The 17,930-nt window shown below is 36.5% G+C and overlaps 2 protein-coding genes and 1 pseudogene across 2 annotated transcripts; 2 read left to right on the top strand and 1 right to left on the bottom strand.

The window, feature by feature from the left end:
- Nucleotides 1-1,464: 1,464 nt before the first annotated feature.
- LOC139882187 (kinesin-like protein KIN-7F) lies at nt 1,465-5,276 on the top strand. The gene is given in 11 exon segments (XM_071866550.1): nt 1,465-1,630; nt 1,808-1,897; nt 2,001-2,101; nt 2,213-2,326; nt 2,420-2,569; nt 2,666-2,731; nt 2,837-2,933; nt 2,936-2,960; nt 3,123-3,462; nt 3,606-4,867; nt 4,955-5,276. Coding segments are annotated over 9 exon segments (2,430 nt in total). The 5' UTR covers nt 1,465-1,630; nt 1,808-1,897; nt 2,001-2,047.
- A 4,284-nt stretch (nt 5,277-9,560) lies between these two features.
- LOC139882186 (uncharacterized) lies at nt 9,561-12,988 on the top strand (annotated as a pseudogene).
- A 2,198-nt stretch (nt 12,989-15,186) lies between these two features.
- LOC139882196 (1-acylglycerol-3-phosphate O-acyltransferase) lies at nt 15,187-17,860 on the bottom strand. Its single transcript, XM_071866559.1, has 9 exons — nt 17,775-17,860; nt 17,374-17,610; nt 17,237-17,283; nt 17,035-17,153; nt 16,780-16,940; nt 16,052-16,161; nt 15,876-15,975; nt 15,417-15,540; nt 15,187-15,312 (listed from the first exon to the last, which is right to left on the bottom strand). The coding sequence occupies exons 1-9, from the start codon at nt 17,858-17,860 to the stop codon at nt 15,187-15,189; spliced, it is 1,110 nt and encodes a 369-aa protein (XP_071722660.1).
- Nucleotides 17,861-17,930: the final 70 nt, after the last annotated feature.

The raw sequence follows: 17,930 nt of genomic DNA, 5'->3' as shown, positions 1-17,930 counted from the left end.
AAACAAAGCTTCCTTAGTTTAAACAGGCCTAATGCTTGCAATGCAAGAAGAGAGAAAAGTAAATAATACAACAATGTGCCAAACACTCATCCGTTTAATTATTTGTTGTTCATGAACACTGAGCATTTTATAATACGTTTAAGTTCAAATCGATCTCGACATTAGAGACTCATTATATTTTAAAGTTTAGGATTGTCTGTCCCAACAAATATCGTCTTTCAAGATAGATCTTATGATCTTCTGTAAGGGGTACAACATGATTATCAATACATCTAACACATTGTTAGTAAATACATACATTATATTTACAATAAGACATGAACAAATTATTTATCGGTATATGTATGCCAAATGTTTTATTATATTAAAATTAGAAACATCAAAATTATTTTTTCAAACATGTAACAAAAGTCAGAAAGTTATATAAAAATGAATGACGACTGATCTGATTAGCAGGTAATTAATGATATTCGAGGCAATGAGTTATGTAGTAGGAGTATAAAAATAAAGGGAGCATAAATTGAATTTGAGGAGATAATAAAAGTTGACCACAGGAAGTTAATGAAGGATTATTAACCGTGAGCAAGAATGGGTAGATAATAGGAATAAGATTAGTTGGAGATGGCGGTTTTATTTGAAAGGATCTCATTAAGAGAGAGAGAAGAAGCCTAAAAGACATTTATTTTTTCATTGACAATGCGAGAAAATTGAAGAAACAGGAATCGACGAAAACAAATTACAGGAAGGACATTTTCAAACCATTTTATCTCCCTCCCTCTTGCGTTCTCGTCTTTTCTATTAACGAAAAAGCGAGAACCAAAGAGAACGAGTCATTTTTGGCCTGATTCGTTCTCTACATTATGTTCATTATTCTTAATTAATTCCTGGTAATAATTAAACGAAATATTTCCTGCTTAGGTTCGTAGTTCTATTAATTTTTTATTTCTTTTGAAACTAGTTCTATTAATTTTTTTGAAGAAATTTTGATACTTTTATGTCTTTTGATCACAAGCTCTATACATTATTGTTTGGTTGTCTATTACATTTTTTTCTGCAGATTAATGGTGGAAAACCATAGATTAATTGTCAAGACAAAATAAGAGTGAGCCAATAGGACGATGGTGCTCTTTTGTCTATAAGCTCAGAATAAATGGAAAATCCTCCCGGGTACAAATTACTATTCCTCCGTCTCTAATTAATTGTCCTTTTTTTATATATAAATAATATAAGAAACGTGATAATTAATTAGGGACGGAAGTAGTATATGATTATTTAATTCGTATGAAAATACACGGTTGTTTTGCATTTCTACGTTGATTCGTATGAGACAGTAAAAAATGTTTTCTGTTTGTTTGTTGTTTGTTGGGTTTGTAGGAAAATGAGGGAAAGGAAAAGAACGGATAGCTGGAGCACATTGGATCGGTAAATGAGGATGCTCGGTCAGTTGCACAAGATTCCGATAGCAGCGGCGGAGGAGAGAAAATCTACGTTTCCGTCAGAGTACGGCCTCTGAACAAGAAAGAATTGTCTCGAAACGAAATATCTGATTGGGAATGCATCAACAATGACACCATTATCTTCAAAAACTCCTTGGTTGAGAGATCCCAGTATCCTGCTGCTTATTCATTTGGTAACCAAATCTGAAAAAACCATTTTGTTCTATATTCCTCTATTTATTTATTTATACAATCGACTAATTCCAGAAGCTTAATCTCAAGTATAGGATTCTAATTTATTGTACGGTGAATGATTGATGTGTGATATATTCGTATACCTAATACCTTGTTGGATAAATTAATGAATGTAGATAAAGTATTTGGCATTGATTCCTCGACGATAAAAGTTTACGAGGAAGCAGCCAAGGAGGTTGCTCTTTCGGTTGTCAGTGGCATCAACTGTGAGTATTAGTAAACTAATTAAACCTTTGTTTAATTTCTGTGATAATTTTATGATTAATAATTATTAGTGAATATAATTGTGTTTTTTGATTGCTTGTGCAGCAAGCATTTTCGCATATGGACAAACAAGCAGCGGAAAGACGTACACAATGTGTGGAATTACTGAATATGCTATAGACGACATATATGACTACATACAAAAGGTAAATATTCCATTAATCAAGTTCTAGGAATGCCATTCGGTAAGGAAATGATTCTTTCTTTTAATTAATTAGTAATTATATTTACTAACGATGTAATTATTTTATGATCAGCACGAAGAAAGGGAATTTGTATTGAAATTTTCTGCCATCGAGATATACAATGAAGCTGTGAGAGATCTCTTAAGCTCAGATAGTACCCCTCTTAGACTATTAGATGATCCAGAGGTCTGTAATTAAAAATTATCATTCATTAATCAATTTCCTCGATCTTTTTAATTAATTTAGGAAATATTAATATTAATTAATTGGTAATTTCAGAGGGGAACAGTGGTTGAGAGACTAACAGAGGAGATTCTGGAAGGCAAGAGTCATCTTTTTGAACTCCTTTCCATGTGTGAAGCCCAAAGACATATAGGAGAAACCTCTATGAATGAAACTAGTTCTCGCTCTCATCAAATTCTAAGACTAGTAAGCCTACTAATTACTACTACTCAATTGCAATAAATATGTAGTATTACTTAACCACTAATTAGTACTTAATTTATATAAATATTTGTATTTCAGACGGTTGAAAGTTCTGCTCGGGCATATATGGGTGTTGGAAGTTCTAGCACTCTTACAGCACATGTGGTATGCTACTGATCAATACAATTGCAATATATAGTTGGCGTTTTAGTATATATGTAAGAAAATGAAATTAGGTAATTAATCCTAGGATTAACCTTAATTGTACAGAATTTTATTGATCTTGCTGGGAGTGAGCGTGCTTCTCAAACATTATCAGCAGGTGTGAGACTGAAAGAAGGTAGTCACATTAATCGTAGTTTACTAACGTTGGAACCGTCATTCGTAAATTGAGGTAACCTTCGTTCTTAGGAGCTTAAGTACATATTTTGAACTTTACTTATCCTCTGTCCTAAAATACTTGTCAATTATTGTATAAGAAAATTGACAAGTACTTTAGGACGGAGGTAATATACTTTGTTTTGATATTGCTAATATGTGTTTGGATTTGTTTCAGCAAGGGGAAAAATGGGCATGTACCGTATAGAGATTCTAAGTTAACAAGAATTCTTCAGAATTCTCTTGGGGGAAATGCTAGAACAGCCATCATTTGCACGATGAGCCCAGCACGAAGCCACGTTGAGCAGTCAAGAAATACTCTTTTGTTCGCAAGCTGTGCAAAAGAAGTTAATACAAATGCACATGTAAATGTGGTGATGTCTGATAAAGCATTGGTAAAGCAATTGCAAAAGGAATTGGCTAGACTCGAGAGCGAGATGAAGAGCTTAGGATCGGCTCCTATCTCACGTGATTCTTCTGCTTTACTTAGAGAGAAAGACTTCAAATTCAAAATGTATGTCTTCATCATACTCTACTTTTTTTTCCTTCGACTTACATGAAGAAAGTCCACTTAGATAACCACTTGGCCAAGAGGCCTTGGTTATCATACTCTATACTTGTTTTCATTGGTTCCATCAAATTTTATTTTCTTTCTGATAAGACACAGATGGATAAAGAAATAAAAGAATTGACTCAACAACGCGATGCTGCTCAGTCTTGGGTTGAGAGTTTGCTACGATCTGGAGGAGGAGAAGGAGGAGGAAATCGGTTACTGAGACTTGAGGAACAAGCAAGCGTGGATAGTCCTCAAACTGCCAGAATTAACATGCAGTTTGCTAAAAATGTGGAAGAGAACTTCCTTCTGGATGACAGTACTCCAAAATTTGTTGGACTTGATCCATGTGAGGATTGGGAGAACATTCCTGAAAGATCTTCAAACAAACCATATGAAAATCATGTCTCTAATGAGGTTGAAGATCATCCTGAAGAGAAAAATACAGAGAAATCAACCATGAACGTTGCCGCTTCAGCAGAAGATAATAAGGAGAATAACTATGTTGATCCGGAGATGGGAGAGAAGGAATCTGATGTAATTAGCACAGAGGAAACATATGATGCATTGAAACAAAAGGTTTTGGAGATGCAAAATACAATAAACTACCTTGTTGCACTTTATCCTATAGAACAATCTCCTTGTTCCTCAGAGATGGATTCTTCAAGTTGTAGTAGTTTGAGTTTACCAAGAAGCAGAAGCTGCAAAGCTCGTCTCTCGAATATTTCATCGCCAAACTCGAATGAAAAGGATTCTCCTACAAGTAATCATGCAGGAATGAATAGAAAGCTTTCTGAGATAAAGAGCAGTGCGAGTAGCAGAGATTTGCCTAGGAAAAATCATTCTTTTAGTTCTTCAGAAACACAAAGCTTGAGAAGTTTGCGCAAAGAGAACTTACCACCCACATATCACGAGAAACGGAATTACAGTCATGAGCTTGGAAACTTGTCTAGGAAATATTCGCTTAGTTCAATGGATTCGCTTTCAGACGGAGGGGATTCAATTAGCATTTGTGGATCGACTTTCACGCCATTGGAAATGTCAGAACAAAAGAAATTACCTATGGTTGGGAGTAGTGGTGTTGTTGAATTTGAAGCAGCATCAAGTGTTAATGGAACTACTCCTTGGCAAAGTTCTGGAAATGGTTGGTCATTGACTTTTGGGAATCAGAGGAAAGAAATCATCGAGCTCTGGGCAGATTGTAACGTGCCGTTACTCCATCGAACTTATTTCTTCCTTCTCTTTAAGGGCGATCCGTCAGATTCTGTTTACATTGAGGTAGAACTTCGAAGATTGTATTTCCTTAAGGAAACTTTTTCTAAAGGAACTCGTACCACAAGAGATAGTCAAATTGTGACAACAGCTTCCAGGTGAAAAATCTTTCTTCCTTGTATTACAAGTTAAGTTACTTGCACGACAATTCCTAATTATTTATTTACTTTACTGTGCGCGCGCAGCTTGAAGGCTTTGAATCGCGAGAGAGTCTTGATCAGCAAGAAAATCCAGAAGAAGTTTTCGAGAAAAGACAGAGAAGGGCTTTACCAGAAATGGGGAATCGGGTTGAAATCGAGACAGAGAAGCTTACAATTGGCACACAAGATATGGACTGATACGAAAGACATTGAACATGTAAAGAAGAGTGCTGCTCTTGTGGCAAAGCTGGTAGGATTCATAGAGCCAGGCCAAGTTCCTAAGGAGATATTTGGACTCACTTTCTTGCCACGACAGCTTACTGGCTGGAAGACAATCATGTCTCCTCTCATGTCTCCAGTATTGTGAGCGTCCAGGTATAGATAAATAAAGTTACATATTCGTAAAAATTATTCAGGTTGTTTATCATGGACCGATATAATCATCCGTAACTTGTAATCTAAATAAATGTATTGTGACTGGTGATATATACTTCATTTTGGGAGATTTGGTGCACTCGATTTAAAAAGATGTTTTTAGGAATCTTGAGAGCGATAATTTTATTGAATCGCGATCAAATTTTAGATACGTTTCGAAGAGATATGACATGCAATTCTATCAAATGTTTTTTTCAGGACCAAAAGTGCTCTTGCCTGCAACTTCAATGGCTCTATGCTATGGAAAGCTATCGCATTGTTAAAAAGGAATTCTGGACTTGGACCCTTTTATATGCTTCATTCAGAAAGCTCTTAACTAAGTAAAAACATTTGTATTTCTTATTTGTCTGTAATATATATCATCTAATCAGGGACTCCTATTTTAGACACAATCATATATGGGTATTTATATTTCCCACCGAGTATTATTTATACAATTACTCTCTACTTTAGTTTTTTTAATTTGGAGAGTATTACTCTATAAATCTTACATTACTGGGAAAAAAATGAAAAATATTTACCTTCACGGGAGGAGGTTAGGTTCCATCTGCTAACCATTAAAAATAAGACACATGGCAGAGACTTAAAAAGATTAATCTGTTTCCTTTTTAACACTTAAACAAAAATATAAAGATATGTTTTGATATTTTAAAAAACATCAAGGATCTTATACTACACTTGAAACAAATTAAATTGCTTCTACGGTTCAATTATACATTATCTAACTTCTTGCTTCTTTTGTTTATTTCCAGTTTCTTTTTCATATCAATTACTAACAAAATTTCAACTTTAATAGGTAAAATGAGCAGTCAATTGATCTTTTTCGCTGTTCATTTCGAAGAAGAGATTATATACAAACAAAAATCCACGCGAAACGAAACTTTGATTTTGTTTAGTAGTTTAGTTAGCTTGATCGTAGAAATTTGAGATTGATTGCTAAACTTTGTCCAGCGTATTCGATTTTCGACGTTTGCGATGTTAAATGAATCAGCGATACGAAAAAAATTGAAAAAGATAAAAAAAAGATTAGATTTTGATGATTTAAACAATCGATCTTTTCCTGCTTTGTTGGAATTTGAACCAAATCAAAGGGGGAAGCAAAAAGTTTACAGAAGTAATTGAGAGTTACGATGTCAATCGCAGTAGGAATTTGAAAGAGGCGAAGAATGCAATTTTGAAGTAATTCTTATTTAATGTCGTCTATGTGTTTAATGTTTTGTCTACGTGTGTATGATGAGGTTATTCATTCATTCGTTTCGTGGATCAATATTTTCTATAGACCTGGTGAATGAATCGACAAGGCCAAGACCACCAAGACAGATGACGAGAAAGCAGTTCAATTTATTTCAGGTGTAGTATAAGATCCTTATATTTTTTGTTTAAGTGTTAAAAAGGAAGCATATTAATTTCTTTAAAGTAAGTGCCACGTGTCCTATTTTTAGTGGTTGGCAGATGAGAATCTTACCTCCTGTCGCAGGAGGCAAGTATTTTTTGAAAAAAATTATATTTTATTTTATTTTATTTTATATGAAAGGGGAGCAATATAACCACTAGAATTGATATGGTGGTTCAGCATATCGTCCCTTAATCAGTATATAAGGGGTTTGATCTCGATCTTTACTGATGGAAAAAATTATATGGTCAATTCCATACCGTTTCGTCCGATAACCATTAGAACGTAAAAATTTATCTCTTAATCGAGGATCATTATCACTACGAAGATCAAAAAGACCTAAAAAAGAAACAATATCATTAATTAAAATGTAGTCTAGTTGAATCGTACTGCTTAAAAAGTTAATCCAAAAAAAAAATTATAATAATAATCTCGACGAACCCCCGGTCTCCGAAGTAGGAAAAATAATGCCTAGTTGACTAGTTGGAATTCTGTTGAAATCCTGACATCGGGATCGTCCTCTTTCCTACTATTTATTTTACTAAAATATGGGCCCAGTCTTTATGGCCCAGATTTAATAATGGGCCATGTTTAGTTTGAAACAGAAATTCAATTGGTTCACTTTTTGGGTCGGCCATTAATGTCCAAATTACATGATCCTGCATTTGGGCGAAAAGAAAATTGCACTTATTAAAAAGTGAACATACTTTTTATAAATAAATAAAGCACTGATTGAGTCTTCAAATCTGGCTTTTAAAAAAAGAATTAATGCATGCATAATAGTATTAATTAGGCTAAGGAAAGGAATTATGTTTGCGTCTTAGGATCGGACCCAAGTCACCAACCTAGCAGTTTTAAAGAAAGAAATTGACATTTTTATTTAATTAAAAAAATTAAATTGGAGTCACATCAGAAGTTTAATTAAATAAATAAATGTTTAGACACCTGATCCTGTGGAAAGGCATCAAATTCTGCTATTAATGCTTTTGACAACGAGCTGCCTTCATAATCATGACATAGTTTTATCAAATTAAAATCATAGCATATATATATATTTTATTTTATTTTGAAGTTAGCATAAAATATTATGTACATTTTGTTCTAAGAACTCATTCTCCTACACAGAGCACAATTATTGCGATTTTTATTTCATCTGATTTAAACAGTAACGTCTCTCATTTGAGTGAATTAATTTGCTTGCATAATTTTATATCAACTTCAGAAAAATAAAATAAAATAAAATTATATATTATATATTATTTCTGTGCATCCCAGTCAATCATTCTTTCAATTGATTCGTTATTTTGTTTGGTTTTTGATCGGGTTATCTTTCTACCCATCTGACATATTGCAGGTTTAATGCATACCATGAGTAAGAAGATTTTATCCGAAGAAAATTGTTACATGGGTGTTTGTCTGAATTCCTTCGTCAGATAAACTCTTGTTCGCGAACTTTACATTATTCGAAATTATTGGAGAAAAAAAAGGAAGCGCTGCCCTCTAATCCCAAAAGATAATGTTTTTAGAGGTGATGATCGGTTGATTAGCATTGTGTTAGTTTTCAAATATGTATTTGTCCGAATGTTTGTAGTCTTTCGATTGATTTGAAAATTTCGACTGGACTTTCAAGTTCATTTCCCTGCTCGAGATTATGGTGTTCCTCTCATGGTCCTCGATTTGTCGTTGAATTTATCTGTATTCATTTAGAGTCTTTCATAATTTTGGATGGATTAGTTCCCTCTAAGAGAATTAGATGATTTGTTGTTCCATATAAATCGCATATTTATTTATTAAAACACTTTTTTTTTATTATAATGGGAGAATTTTATTAAAAATTTAATTAATTAAGCTCGTAGAGTCGGAACATGTCGGCTGTCAATTATCTCCAAATTAAAATTTAATTTTTTAAATTAAAATTTAAAAGCTAAAATCGTAGATAATACTAATCAGCGTATTCCGCATCCAACTAGCATAGAATTTTACGATATCTCATTCAATCGAAAAGTCAAAAACTATGAAGACACTCCCCCGAACAATCTAAACTGAATACATACCACCATAATAATAAAATTAAAATAAGAGTCTAATAAACAAAAACAATAAGCATAAAATCTATTATTTCTTTTTCCCTTATTTCACCAAAACTGAATTCCCGCAGAAAGAGTCAACAATTCTATTATTGAATAGCAAAAGTTTTTATTTACGAGTATCAAAATATTTCTTATTAATTTTATATTTTTTATACTGATTCAATTAATTCGTATCGAGTTTTAATCTCCCGTATGGAAGTAACAATAAATTGCACCTGTCTTCTATAAAAATAATGTTTGTGGACTTTATAAATATGAAATACTCCTATACTAGTATAAAAAAAAAAATCGTGTTTCAAAAAAAAAATATAGTATAAAAAATTAAAAACTAAATTACAGTAAAGCCCTTTGTAGAGTAAATATAAAATGATGCAATGAATGAACAGCAGAAAGCTCACAAGTCCCAGCACACAGCCTTCTCTCTCTTTTTCTCTCTAGCTATGTCAGATACTATACTAATTTTAATTACAATAATATCCCTCTCGTGATAAAATAAAAATACAACTCTTTCTCACAACACTTAATTATGACTTTCAGTCAAACACATCAAATTAAACACTTTCTCCTTCCCCAACTCGACTCTGAACAAAAATCCCCTTTTTAGAGAGAGAGAGAGAGATGGAGTGAAGGAAAAAAACTTTCGTCCACTAATACGCCGTCGTTTTCTCTCAAACAGACGCTCTTCTTCCATTTCCCTTTCCTTCTCAACAATCTCTCTGTGTGTTGAATGAAAATGGCATCATCAACGGCTACTTTTCTCCTACATTTCATGATTTTTGCATTGACGGCGGCGGCAACTTTCGCCGTTACATTGACGGAGATTCAAGCATTGACGTCTTTCAAGCTAAACCTCAATGACCCACTTGGTGTACTTGACGGATGGGACCCATCAACGCCGTTAGCCCCTTGTGACTGGCGTGGCATTGGTTGTTACAACCACCGTGTCCGTGAACTCCGTCTACCTCGTCTTCAACTCGGTGGCCGACTCACTGACCAACTCGGTAACTTACGAGAGCTTCGAAAGTTGAGCCTTCATTCTAATAACCTTAACGGCTCTCTTCCTTCCTCCGTTTCCCAATGCGAGCTCTTACGCGCTGTCTACTTGCAGTACAACTCACTCGCCGGCGAGTTGCCTCCTTCTATTTTTAACCTCACCAATCTTCTGGTACTCAATGTAGCTCACAATTCTTCTCCGGTAAAATATCGGCTTCCGTTCATTTCCAGCCGAGTCTCAGGTACCTCGATTTGTCGTCGAATTTTTTTACCGGTGCAATTCCGGCGAACTTTCCGTCCAAATCTCAGCTCCAGCTCATAAACTTGTCATTTAATTCGTTTTCCGGTGCAGTTCCGGCGAGTATAGGAGTGTTGCAAGAGCTTGAGTATTTATGGCTCGACTCGAATAAACTTCACGGCACTCTGCCTTCCGCCATAGCCAACTGTTCTTCGCTTGTACATTTAAGCATAGAAGATAATTTGTTAAAGGGTTTGGTTCCGGCCACTGTGGGTTCCATTCCTAAGCTTCAAGTTCTCTCCTTGTCACGAAATGATTTTTCTGGTCCGGTACCTGCAAGTGTGTTTTGCAGTGTAAATAGAAATTCGTCATCTTTGAGGATTGTGAATTTGAGCTTTAATGGGTTCACGAGCGTCAATGAGCCGCAAAATGGGAAATCAAAGCCATGTGTAGCCATTTTGGAAGTTTTGGACCTTCACGAGAATCACATTCATGGCATGTTTCCAGCTTGGCTGACCAACTTGACTTCACTTCAAATGTTGGATCTTTCTGGAAACTTCTTTTCCGGCGGCTTGCCAGCTGGCATTGGGAATTTGTATAACTTGGTGGAGCTTAGGGTGGCTAATAATCAACTCGGTGGGTTGATTCCTAATGAGATTGTTAAATGTAGTCTGTTGCAAGTTCTTGATCTTGATGGGAACAGATTTGTAGGTCATATTCCTTTGTTTCTGGCCGAATTAAGAAGCTTAAGGACGATTTCCTTGGCTAGGAATACGTTTTCCGGCACAATTCCTTCGAATCTGGGGAATCTCTCGGAGCTTGAAGTGTTGAACTTATTTGAGAACAATCTGAGTGGAAATATAGAAGGAAAGAGTATAATGCAGCTTCGTAATTTGACTAGTTTGAATCTCAGCCACAATAAATTTAAAGGGAGGCTGCCTCCTGATATAGGAGAATTGAAAAGCTTGCAAGTTTTGAATCTGAGTGCATGTGGCTTTTCCGGAAATATTCCCACTTATATTGGGAGTAATTTGATGAAACTGACAACTCTTGATTTGAGTAAGCAGATGTTATCCGGTGAAGTTCCCATTGAGCTATTCGGGTTGCCGAATTTGCAAGTCATAGCATTGGAGGAGAACCAGTTGTCTGGAGATCTTCCTGAAGGTTTTAGCAGCTTGGTTAGTCTACAATACCTAAATCTCAGTTCTAATTTGTTCACTGGTGGGATTCCTTCCACATATGGCTTTCTTGGCTCGTTAAGTGTCCTGTCATTGTCACACAATAGAATTTCCGGCACAATACCGCCGGAAATTGCTAACTGTTCGGAGCTTCAAGTGTTAGAGCTTGGATCAAATCATTTGAGAGGTTCTATCATGGGTGATGGTGACATCTCACGATTATCTCATCTCAAAGTGCTTGACTTGGGGGGAAATAATATATCAGGTGAAATCCCACAAGACATCTCCAAATGCTCCTCTCTAGAAGTTTTGTTGTTGGATTCAAATCAATTATCAGGACATATACCAGATTCTTTGTCCAAGTTACCGAATTTAACGGAGTTGGATCTTTCCTCGAACAGACTGAATGGGTCTATTCCTGCGAATCTTTCAGATATCCCCATTTTAAGATACCTGAACTTGTCTAGGAATAACCTAGAAGGCGAGATTCCTAGACCGCTTGCTGCTCGATTCGTCGATCCTTCTGTTTTTCAGATGAATTCCAAACTATGCGGCAATCCACTGGATAAAGAATGTCCAAATGTTAAAAACAAAAGGAGGAGGAAGCTAATTCTGTTGATTTGTGTAGCAGCGGCCGGATCGATTCTTCTAGCCTTATGTTGCTGTGGATATGTCTTCAGCCTGTTACATTGGCGGAAGAAGCTTAGAGCCGCCGCGACAGGCGAGAAGAAACGGAGCCCTGCAAGTTCAGGAAACGACAGAAGCCGTGGAAGTGGTGGAAGTAACGGAGGAGGGCCGAAACTAGTAATGTTCAATAACAAGATAACATTAGCAGAGACGATGGAAGCCACGAGGCAATTCGACGAGGAGAATGTCTTAAGCCGAGGAAGATACGGAGTAGTCTACAAAGCCACATATCAAGACGGGATGGTTCTCTCCATACGCCGACTGGCCGACGGATCTGTCGTCGAAGAGACAGCGTTTAAGAGGGAAGCCGAATTGCTAGGAAAGGTGAAGCACAGAAACCTTATAGTCCTTAGAGGCTACTATGCAGGACCCCCCGACATAAGGCTGCTAGTTTACGACTACATGCCTAATGGAAACTTAGCGACTCTTTTACAAGAAGCTACTCATCAGGACGGGCATATGCTAAATTGGCCAATGCGCCACCTCATTGCTCTTGGAATCGCTCGTGGTCTGTCTTTCCTGCATTCCGTCCAGATGGTCCACGGCGACTTAAAGCCGCAGAACGTCCTCTTCGATGCTGATTTTGAAGCGCATTTGTCAGAATTTGGGCTAGACAGGTTATTAGCAATGCCAACTCCTGCGGAAGCTTCCTCGTCTTCAACTCCAATCGGGACGCTTGGTTATGTCTCGCCGGAAGCAGCATTAACCGGAGAAGCGACGAAGGAAGGCGACGTGTACAGTTTCGGCATAGTAGTGTTGGAGATATTAACCGGGAGGAAACCGGTTATGTTCACACAAGATGAAGACATTGTCAAGTGGGTGAAGAAGCAATTACAAAAGGGACAAATATCGGAATTGCTTGAACCGGGTTTGCTCGAGATAGACCCTGAGTCATCGGAATGGGAGGAGTTCTTGTTAGGTGTTAAAGTTGGACTTCTCTGTGCAGCTTCTGAACCACTCGATCGGCCATCAATGTCTGATATTGTATTCATGCTTGAAGGTTGTAGAGTTGGACCGGATATTCCTTCCTCAGCTGATCCAACCTCACTGCCTTCTCCAGTTTGATTTGTTAATGAATTATTGTATTTGTATCATTATCATGATTCCTAGTTGATTTCTTATTCACTGATTGCCTTTCATTCTGTATTTATCATATCTAAATCCTTTAATTGGTTGGCTCTGTCCTGATTCCTGAAGTAATTAATTTGACAATTGTTGTTGTTAGTATTCTTAAGAGGCAAAGAGAAAAAGAAAAAAAATTGTACTTTAAAGTAAATGTATTTTATCTCTGAATTTTAAGAGTGGTACAATTCAACAAAAAAAAATTATGTACGAAAATATATCATTAAAATTAAGGCGATGGAGTTGAACCATGTCAATTTCCGATAATTAAATGTATAAAACGTTTAATCTTTAGATCAAATTAGTAGTATGGTCCACTTTGTCTAGGCGATTTTGGCCCCCTATCAAAATATAATATCGTTCTTGACTGAACTACCATATCCACGGATAATTGATCCATTCTGAAATCTTGAATTCGAGATGAAAAAACATGGCTTGAGTCTATCTTAGATCTTACTGGTTTTTTTATTTTATTTTTTTTTTTTTTTTGAAATTAGATCTTACTGGTTGGTGTCCAAAATTATCACTTAAAAGGAGACAACCCAAGGATAATGCTACAATAATCATAAATTAGTATTGGATGATGATAGTTAAAGAACAGAAAACGTGACTAATCCAGTCGCGCCAAAAGTGCCATCTAATAGGGAAGTCACACGTGTCAGTCTATAAAGATAAATGGAAAGTAGCCGTTAATGTGATTGGAGAAAGTGAGGGGTTGATACTCTTTATCGGAAAGTTGCTTCAGTAGCCTCGTGGGCTCTGACGGAAGTCTTGTCTGAATGAATTTCTTTGTGGGTCCACCTACCTTGCCAGATCAGACTTGAAATAATATAAGTGGGTCCTATTTTTGGACCCATATATTTTGGACCCATTTGTTATGTGCATGTAGTACAAATGAAAAAAATTAACTTTATGTGACAGTTTACATATAGTAGAAGAGTCTTGTGAGTAAAATTTTCCCCACTACAGAGAAAGAAAGAGATAGATCACACAATAAATTTGGTCATGGCAATAGATATAGGGCCAACTATTTATTGTCAGTCATGTGTCTCGTCAGGCTTTTAACTTCAGGTATTTTCTTTGTAATAAAATTCAAGAGCTATAAAGTCACCTACCATTTTCATCTACAGATGAATGTTTTGTATGTAATTTCGACTCTAAATCTTAATTATTGACGGCTACCAAGGAAGATGAGTAGAACAAACCAAAAAGAAAACCTTCCATTGGCGCTAAAAACTAATCTTTAATAGAGATAAGCAAGGGTATTCGAGGCCTCAAAATCGGTTGAGACGTAGCAGAGTGTGAAGATGTCGAGAAGTAGCCGTTAATGTAACAGAGAAAACAGAAGGCGTTTTCCATTGGAAACATGAAACTGCGCCTTCCAATCTCACTGATATAGTCAGAATGCGGGAAACCATTTTTACCTCGGAAATATCTGTGTCGGGTCCATGCCACGTCACCGATAACTGTGGTCCCCATTGGCTTTCAATGTGTTGGCACGAAACTCTCTTGTATTATTGGGAAGGCCCATTGGTGCATGCTACAACCATTCTCAGCTTTAAATTGGAAGATACGTAACAAATGAAAACATAGGGTCATAAAGTTTTTGCGTAACCATAGGGAAATTAAATGCCTAATGAGTAGTACTCTTTAGAAATTTTGCTTGCTAGAGATAGAACACATTAACTTTGTTCATGACAATAGACCTGGTGAAAATTCATTTCAGTCATGTGTTGTCGTCAGCTTTTAACCTACAAAATGACCTACCAGTTGAATTGAACAACAAGAAAGTGTATGTAAAGCATTTTTTACTAGATTTTTACTGCTCTGGTTAAAGCTTTCAGGCATTTTAACCAGTTAAAATGAAATTTTAACAGCTCAATGATGCTCGGCAAGCAAAATGCGGTTACCTTTTAAAGAGTAAACTGGTAAAAGTGTAAGCATTTTCAAACTGAAGATTATATATCACTCATTCTTATTTATACCTTCAAACAAACGAGAACAGAAGTTACAATTACATGTTATAGTGTTTGCTATAGATGTTTTAACTGTAAAACAAATTTAAAAGGGGGAAAATATAAAGAATGTAATAGAAAACGAAAGGGCTAGTGTACAATTACTACACATAACATAAGATTGTGCTAGACTAACATCAGACCTTCAGGAACAGGCTGATTATCTGGTTCCGGAGATAAGAACTTCCGGCAGGCATAGATTACGGCTGAATGGAACCCATCTGGGTTGTCGATAAACACAAAATGTCCACCCTGAAGATTACAAATATACAAGTATTATCAAGATCGTCCATCATACATACATACATACATGTAAACCTTTTCATTTAGAAGAAAGAGCTGGAGAGGATAGATACCTGAGGAACTCGGATGACTTCACATGGGACATTCATGCTTTTACGAGCTTCTACAGCCCCTTCATAGTCCATCCAATCTGTTGTGCCATATATAAACGTGGTTGGAACTTTCCATTCTGATGCTCTGTTCACATAATAAAAGCTGTTACGCTCCTGTTATACTATAGAACTCAAGGACATGATTTCTAGAGTACATGCTATACACCATGGATCATGATCACAACTTTGAATCAACCGGATTACAGTGGTCATATACAATTTAGGACTTAGATCTAATGGGAAAATACAAAACTAAGCAACCAGTAATCCTTTTTTTGACCCGAGAATGTTCTATTCGAGGTTTTCCATTGTCATTTGTCTATTGAACTACAGTACATTAGCCCCAGATAACTCACCAAGAGGCAATTATGCATTTCACAAATTTATTTACTGTAATTTAAATATGTTAGAACATCAAACCTTTGCAGAAGGGGACTACGAGCAAATGCTCCAAATGAAAAAATATATTTCAAGCATAGCTCTCCACTGGCCTTGGCTGCTAGAGTATGGTATATATAATCTGCAATTGGGAAAAGCACCCATCAGTGATCATGAATCTCATTAGCAATAAACTAACAATGGAAATTCTTCACTACCTGTCAGCATTTTGGCCTCATCTTCATTCAAAGTGGTTCCATGTGAGCGAACACCAAATCTAGCAGATGTATATGTGCGTACTAAGTTTGGACCCCAGGGACCTAGGCCTCTGCACAAAAAATTTAACCCGAGAACCAATGAATGAGCAATAGTATTTACTATGTAGAGTAACACACGACACCAGTGATTCTGCATGAAACTGAAGAAACTTGATGAATAAACAGAAGACCTTGCTACCTAGCCTGAATGAATAACAAGAGCAAAACAGGTATTCTAATTCCGAGACAAATTGACGCTCAACAAGAACTCAGGCAAAAAGGCATGATGTAAACAAAACCAGAGAACAAAATCTTTGGATCGTAGAATAACACCTAATACAGGACAAATTGAACCACTCAGCTGACTATGAACAAAATAAATATAAGTGAACCAAACTGCTAAACTATACATGGAGAAAGAGGGACTAATGCTTTAAAGAAAAGTTGAAGCATAAACTTTTAGGTACTTCAAAGTAATGCATACACATTCAAAAATACAAGGAGATTTCTTTTGGATATGTGCTAATGTACTTGCAACATAAAACCTCAAATGAGCAAGGAAAACCATGACGTTCTCACTATTATAAGGTCTTGAATGGAGACAATGACCCTATGCTTTTCCAAGCATTCAGAAAACATTTTTCAATACAAAGAAATATAAAGAAAGAAACAGAATAAACTAAATGTACCTGATAATCTTCTGGGGAGTAAAATTTGACTCCCACAAATGGCTCATAACTGCACCTTTCCATGTTCTTCGGAAACGGTTAATCCACTCATTTTTGGGATCTGTTTCATTTGTAAATCCAGCAGATCCCACTAAAACCAAGTGCCGGACATGCTCTGGGTGCTATAACATTAATATAACTGGCATCAGACAACTATTCGTATGATATTCCTCTTAATATTAGATCATGTCGAAATGGCAATTGGCAAGCAATCACCTTAAGAGCATATTTGGCTGCGACATAGCCTCCAAAAGAATGCCCGAGCAATATAAAATTGGTGAGGTTTTTTGCTTTTCTCCATTCCTCAAAGGAATCAATGAACCATGCCTCAGTCTCTGCATAATCAGTAAATTATCTTACGCTATATAAGCAGCATAACAGCGACATCAAAGCCTATCCTTGCACAAAAAAAACTAACCTTCAGTGCTTTTGCACGTAAAATCAGGTCTGCTAGATCCACCCCAACTGCAAAAAAGGATAAAAATGGAAAATTAGAAATGCAGAAAAACAGCCAATTAATCGTGTGACAATACAGAACATAGGATACGAGCTTACCCTAGCTGATCTATTGCAATGACCCTAAAACGACTGGCAAGAGCATCGAAATTCCGGAAAAAGAAACCTTGAGAGGCAGCATATCCATGAACCATTACCAAAGTAGGAGAATCTTCCTTGCTGTTAAATGTAACCGTGTTAATAAACCTGGGCTCATTGCTTGAAGAACGAAACCACCTCACTTTAGAGCCCGGTGGCCCCGATCCTATATTAACTTGTTCTTGAGTATAAGGAGTTCTGCAAATTTAATGAGCACAATCAATACAAGCAGCTCAAGATTCAACTTCACCACACAAAAGGAAATTAGCACCTAACCAAAACCTAAGACGTCAAATTTCAAGCCTTCCTACTCTAATATACGAAGAAAAAACTAAATTTGGACAAAATTGAAAGGAAATTACTTGACTAGAGCGGCGAGGAGGCGCTTTTCGGAGGAAATGATGTGATCGACGGAGGTAGGAATCCAACGGAGAGCAGACGGCCACATCCATCTCCGTGTAGCTACAGAAGAAGCAGAGGTCGTCGGTGCCGACGCAGCTGTAGAGGATCGTATCTCG

Source organism: Rutidosis leptorrhynchoides, unplaced genomic scaffold (assembly GCF_046630445.1).
Source record: "Rutidosis leptorrhynchoides isolate AG116_Rl617_1_P2 unplaced genomic scaffold, CSIRO_AGI_Rlap_v1 contig241, whole genome shotgun sequence".
In the NCBI taxonomy this organism is placed as follows: domain Eukaryota; kingdom Viridiplantae; phylum Streptophyta; class Magnoliopsida; order Asterales; family Asteraceae; genus Rutidosis; species Rutidosis leptorrhynchoides.
This window is presented reverse-complemented; position numbering and strand designations above follow the sequence as displayed.